The 6,559-nt window shown below is 43.9% G+C and overlaps 1 protein-coding gene across 1 annotated transcript; it reads left to right on the top strand.

The window, feature by feature from the left end:
- The first annotated feature begins 330 nt into the window (after positions 1–330).
- LOC139531902 (C-C chemokine receptor type 9-like) lies at positions 331–4,348 on the top strand. Its single transcript, XM_071328847.1, has 3 exons — positions 331–563; positions 816–862; positions 2,715–4,348. The coding sequence occupies exons 2-3, from the start codon at positions 821–823 to the stop codon at positions 3,774–3,776; spliced, it is 1,104 nt and encodes a 367-aa protein (XP_071184948.1). The 5' UTR covers positions 331–563; positions 816–820; the 3' UTR covers positions 3,777–4,348.
- The last annotated feature ends 2,211 nt before the right edge of the window (positions 4,349–6,559 follow it).

Genomic DNA, 6,559 nt, shown 5'->3' with positions numbered 1-6,559 from the left:
CTTAACTTAGAATACGGTGTTGTGTAAAATGTGGCGTGACATGAAGGTCTATGACGTGTTTTTGGAGGGATGAATGGGAGAATTGTAACAGCAGAAAGAGACAATAGACGTGAAACCCAATGTGTAGAGCAGATATGACTAATAACGCCTGCATGCAATGCTATTCGTTTCTGTCTAAGTTGGTGTCTCATAGAACAAATGCAAGTAATCACTAGCATGCCGACAGACATGAATGCCAGAGAGGTTCCCTAAAATGAAACACAGCATCTCAATTTAATACTCACAGTGTAGCCAGTGGAGACTGCTGAGGGGAGCACAGCTCATGGTAATGGCTGGAATGGAGTCAATGGAATGGTATCAACCACATCTTTGATACCATTCCACTGACTCCATTCCAGCCATTATGATGAGCCGTCCTCCCCTCAGCAGCCTCCACAGCAGCCTCCATTGTAGTTAAGGCAAAAGCATAAAAGCTGGTGACGATGAGACATGTAGCAATATCTGTCAAGGGCTTGAGGAAAGCATTGCTATCTAGTTTGCTAGTAGCACTCATCACAGACTGGGTAAGTTCTTGTAACATTGTCTTTGTTATTAACTTTTTAGTGAGTTTTATTCCAAAATGTGGGATGTTCTTTCATAGTACTATGTAAACTATTTGTATTCTTCAATGTTTTCATTGGGGGGGGGTCGACGGTGATAAATTATGACATGATCTAGTGTTAAAGTGTATGTTTGCAGTAAACAAAAAATTCTCACATATTAGGTTGTTTGGGGACTAAACTATAAAACTTTTTACATTTTCCTTCTTCTGACAGGCAAAATGGAGTCGCCATTATTCACAATATTTCCAACTTCTGAAACAGTAAGTATTATCTCAATCTAATTGCTTGTATTTACAACTATAAAGCCATGCTATAAAGTGAGTTAGAGAGCAACAACAAATCAGCAGAGAATGGATTCAATCCAAATGTGTTAATTGTAGCCAAGAGTATCTAGTGCAGAGATCTCTGAGTAGCTCGCCAAACAGATCTGAAGGTACCTGCAATTCATAAGTGTTCCACCTCAAACTGTCATTAACAAATCTCACACGTATCAGACACCACAAGCTCCCAGTTACGCTACTATCTAATCAACACAACCATGACATTATCCCACCCCCTGGGTAGCCACTATTGGCTTAAAAAGCCAAACCTAACACAATATCTGCCAATTCACTTCCAGCAATATTGCCTGTCTGTGTGGTGCGTTCGTCTACCACTCTGCGTTTAGCCAGTTGATGTGATCAACGTCTTGTGGGTTGACAGAAATAGTTTCACCTAAACCGTCACAATTAAAATGTTAACTGCAAAGTAGGCTTACCTGGCAGAAGTGTATCACGAGTAAGTATGTCATGTGTATCTATTATTTGCAAACTTTGCCACGAAAGGAGCAGCAGCAGTACAAAACCATCACTAGACTGGCACATTCTTCACTGGCCAGATGCACAATTAAAGGGGATTTCAAAAAAAAAATATCTAAATCTGTTAGTTTTCTTCCAGACCTAAAAAAGTATTCTGCTGTGATTTAAACATTGACACGGACTCAGAACATCCAATTGTGTTGTTTCTAAATGAACAATTGTAATTGAGAGTGAAAAACAAATCTAAACTAGAAAATGAGAAAACAACATAATATATAAAACAGAATTAGAAAAAAACGAATCTCAGCTTTTATAGGGCCCCCTAGAGTTGTTTATTAACTATTACTTTACCAGGTATATTGGCAGAAAACAGTGCACTACTTTCACTTCTACACTAGGATGTGGGGAAGAGTTTTAGGGGAGAAGAGAAAAACGTGCCTATTTGAATGCTAGAAAAAATTTGTAGCACGCGACCAGTTTCATTTTTTTTCTTTAAGTAGCTCTCATGATAGAAAAGGCTGGATACCCCTGATCTAGTGCTTGTCTTTTGAACTCCCGTACAAAGACCACATAAAGTTTCACATCAACATTAATGTGGTTGAAGAGAAAAACATTTTATTTTCCACTTTTAGTACCCAAAGTAGCCAAGATTCAGATCAGGATTTGGATCAGACTGGAAGGGTTGTTTATGATGTTTGTAACAATGTTTTTGTAGTCTGTGTTCGTGCAAGTGTACAAGAACTCTTGAAGCAAATATTTCAAAAACACACGCAAACATCAGCATCAAATATCTACGGTGCGCACAAAAGAACTGTCACCTTCCCCCCATATTTATCTCTGTCCTAGATCTGTGTCGGAGGCGACAACGAGCGCAGTGTCGCTGACGTGCATCGTGAACCTGAGCCCCTCTCTGTAGCCCCCCTGGAGCGTTAGCCCCCCCATCTCACACAGAGGAAGTGGTGCAGCGGTGTGGTTTCTCCTGTTGTGAGACACAACACCTGCTTCTGAGAGCAACCACAGCAGCATTGGCTTTAGGTAGAACGTCACTACCTAAAGGTCTTGATGTCACCGTGCTGGGCGCCGCTAAATGCACTGTGTTATGAAACACTGTAGTGTAGGCAGACGGTTTAGGGGAACAGGCAGCTAGCTAGTCAACCACTGCAGACAGGAAGTCACGAGAAAAAACTAAAGCTCAAACTACATAAATCTGTTGGTCTTAAACCGTTATGAAAGACAAAGTGACAAAATAAATGATTAAGGACACCTGTTGCACAAATTCAAAGTAAAAGTCTCAGAATGCTTGTTTGTATTACAGGGATCTGGAGATTACACAGAGGACTATGAGGGAGGCTATACTGAGACCCCAGGGGGAATGTGTGATAAGTCCTGGGTGAGGGAGTTCCGGGGTCTCTACGAACCCCCTCTGTTCTGGCTCATCTTCGCCCTGGGCGCCGTGGGCAACCTGATGGTGGTCTTCATCTTTACCACGGTACGCCACCGCCTCAAGACTATGACAGACGTATACCTACTCAACCTGGCTGTGGCTGATCTCCTCTTCCTGGGTACACTGCCCTTCTGGGCTGCTGATGCCACCAGGGGCTGGGTGTTCGGCCTGGGCCTCTGTAAGATCCTCTCGGCCGTCTACAAAATCAACTTCTTCAGCAGCATGCTGTTGCTCACCTGTATCAGTGTGGACCGCTATGTGGCAATCGTCCAGGTCACCAAGGCTCACAACCTGAAGAACAAGAGGCTGTTTGTCAGCAAGCTGGTCTGCCTGGCTGTCTGGATCATCTCAGGCCTCCTGGCTCTGCCCGAGTTCATTTTTGCCCAGGTTAAGCCTGACCACAGGGGGAATTCCTTCTGTGTCCTGGTCTACCCCAACAACCTATTCAACCGCACCAAGATCCTGGTGCTGGCTCTGCAGGTCTGTGTGGGCTTCTGCCTGCCTCTGCTGGTCATGGTGCTATGCTACTCGGTCATCATCCGCACCCTGCTGCAGGCCAAGAGCTTTGAGAAGCACAAGGCACTGAGAGTCATCTTCGCCGTGGTGGCTGTGTTTGTCCTCTCCCAGCTACCGTACAACGGGCTACTCGTGGTTGATGCCATGCAGGCCGCCAACACCACCATCACAGACTGTGCCGTATCGGGCCATTTCGATGTCGCCGGGCAGATTGCGAAGAGCCTTGCATACACCCATGCTTGCATTAACCCCTTCCTGTACGTGTTCATTGGCGTTCGCTTCCGGAAGGATCTGCTGAGGCTGCTGAGGCAGTACACCTGTGGCCTGAACCAGAGAGGCCTCAGTAAGATGCATGCCGTCCCCAAACGCCCCTCCGTCATGTCCGACACCGAGACCACCCCTGCCCTCTCCTTGTAACCCCACCTCCCTGTGACCACTCACCCCATCTTGGCGTTACCACACCTACCTACATATTAAACATCCCCTCAGACCATACCGTTGGGTTGAATCCTAGCTAAAGATCTGTGTGCGTAATTCAAATTTCTCATTGACATCTATACATTTAAATGTGTAAAGGTTAATACCAGGGGTCTCAAAGTTAGGCTTCAGCCCCCTGTGAATGCCTCCGACCTTATCATTACTTCCATATGATATCATAGGCTGCTATGGACCGCACGTTTCCAGGGCGACAAACCCAGCTGCATCCTGATTACGTTGGTATTTTGCCAGTATAGAAATTCATTGTTGTTTACATATACCCCATGAAGACAGTCAAGAAACATACAATGCATACAGTTCTCTAGGTCCTTGTATAAAAGTGTACATTACTGTATATAAATTGTGTCAATGAGTATTGTTACCTCGACTGTGTTACTGTTTTCTGTATTTGAAGAGTAGGTGCTGCTGCAAATCCTCAAAATTATTGGCATTATAATTGTGAAAGGTATCAATTAAAACTGAAATAAAATGATTGTCCTCTGTTTGTCAAAGTGAGAACAGTCAAATCATTATCTTGAAAACCAACACCAGTTAGAATACCTCACTTAGTCCTTTCTTCAAAATGTGTCAACAATAATGAGACTCACACACTCTCTTTTATAAGAGGTCATACGATTGAAATAGGCAGCCCAAAGGCCACATGAATAAATGCAACCGTTTGAGACACAAGAGCGACGTTCACTTCTTATTTTTCACTTGGTGTGAGAATACGGCACACTGTTTTCAATGGTGTAACGTACGTCCTGTGGTGGGGAAACAGACTAAGTACGGCTTGTTGCGTCCACAACTCTTTCACTATGACTGCAGCCTATGACTTGCTCTTAGTTGGCAGAGCAAGCACAATTGACAATCGGTTTCCCCATTGAAAAGCAGTTGTACCCCATGTTGGTATGGGTATGACTAGGCATTTTCAAAGTTAGTGGTGAAGTTTGCCCACCTCATTCATACTGGTATGAGAAATGTTTACTCATTCACCTCTGAAAACCGTTGAGTCATCACCATTGGTTCAGACAGGGTGAAAGTAGCCTCGGCTCCAGGCTTCGCTCACATTGTGAGGTGAAAGTCTGTGGCAGAGGGTGAAAATAGCATGTCATGAAGTTTGACAATAGAGAATTTGATTCGGAGCAACCTCATTCTATTGAGAATGATATACTGAAAAACCCCTGTCCCCTGCTTGTTGTTGACCTGAATTTAGCCTCATAGCAGAGGAAGCTAAGTTTGAAATCTAATTGCAATTTTACACATTAAACTTGCTTTGGTTTTAGTCACCATTTGTAGCATCCAAACACTTGTCTTTGAAGATTACCAGCATACTGTAGATGACATAAATACATACACGTGTGTCTGAGAACTCATTATTGAGCCAATATTCTCAAACCCAACAGGTTGAAAAGAGGCATGAGATTGTCACAACCCGAACCAGCCATAAGCAGTATAGACACAGACACCCCATCTGATCTGATACAGGCAGACACTTTTGGGAGTGTTTTTCTACAGTTGGCCATGCTACTGAAAATATGGGAACATCAAAGGCCAGTAATGGTGGGCAGTTGCTGGCAAGGCCTTCTTATCTCTTCACTCCTCAGTGCAATTGGAGATGGTGAAGCGGTGTGAGCTTTACTGTAGGCTGTCTGCCCGTTGCATAATCTGTTTCATAACTCCCCCTCGGATGCACTCAAACCACCGCTATCAAAGCATAAGTCTGAAATCAGACTGAATAGCAAATAGACAGAGATTGACTGAAGTTGGGGTTGACAGAGGCATACCATGGCGTTCCATTTACCAGACCAAGCTAAAACACGCATTTACATTTGTAAATGACAACTGAGCATGGCAGGCAGTGCGTGTGTTTTTCATATAACGATGAGATAATTAAGTTGTGCTGCAAAGGTGGATTCCCGATTAGATATAAACGTTTTCATGAGAGCTAGGAAATTCAACAAATTTGCGATGAGAAACTTGACAAGCTGCTCTGCTTGAAGCTCACTATGCCTCAGACTGAGGGTAGAAAAAAAGCATGGTGTGTTTTTGAGGTTAGTGAGGTGGGCCATGCACCACTGTACCTGTTCAATTCAGGTGAGACCACAGACGCACACTTTCATGTCTCTTTTGTTTTGTCTGCTCAATGCACGACAGGAAGCCATCAGTCATGTCAACAACTGGCTTCCTGTATCCTTGTATCCTTGTATAGTACTACTGCGATACTACAGACACTAGATCGCTGTACAAAAGCTACACTACAGACAGCTAGGCCTCCATAGGGAGACCAGCCAGATAACTCACCTCCATCAGTAACAGCTTTCTCTCCGCTTCTCCTCTGCCTACTCCAAAATGACATACTTCCCTTTATTTAACTGCCATCCATGTGGATGTGGCCTTGAAATGGTAATGAGTTACCTTAAGTTGTTACTTTGCAAAAAGGTCATGTATAACATTTCCCACACTCTCCTGACTGACTTTCCACCAATGACCAGTCACCCCACTTCCAATTTCCTGCAGGGGCGGGCCTTCCTTCCCTGAAACACCTACTTCCAATCTAATTGACTGACCTACAAATGATATTGAGGAGTTATTTGTGATGCAAGGTGATTTGTAGATCAGTCAATTTTGCACTGTGTACCCAGTGAACACAGACAGACACTGATGTCTTTTTTTGGTTCAGTCCGGACCGGCGTTGATTTCAACTTCCATGGATGTTGATT

The sequence above is a fragment of the Salvelinus alpinus genome, chromosome 10 (assembly GCF_045679555.1).
Source record: "Salvelinus alpinus chromosome 10, SLU_Salpinus.1, whole genome shotgun sequence".
NCBI lineage: Eukaryota > Metazoa > Chordata > Actinopteri > Salmoniformes > Salmonidae > Salvelinus > Salvelinus alpinus.
Note: the sequence above shows the minus strand (reverse complement) of the source record. Positions and strands in the feature narration are given on the sequence as shown.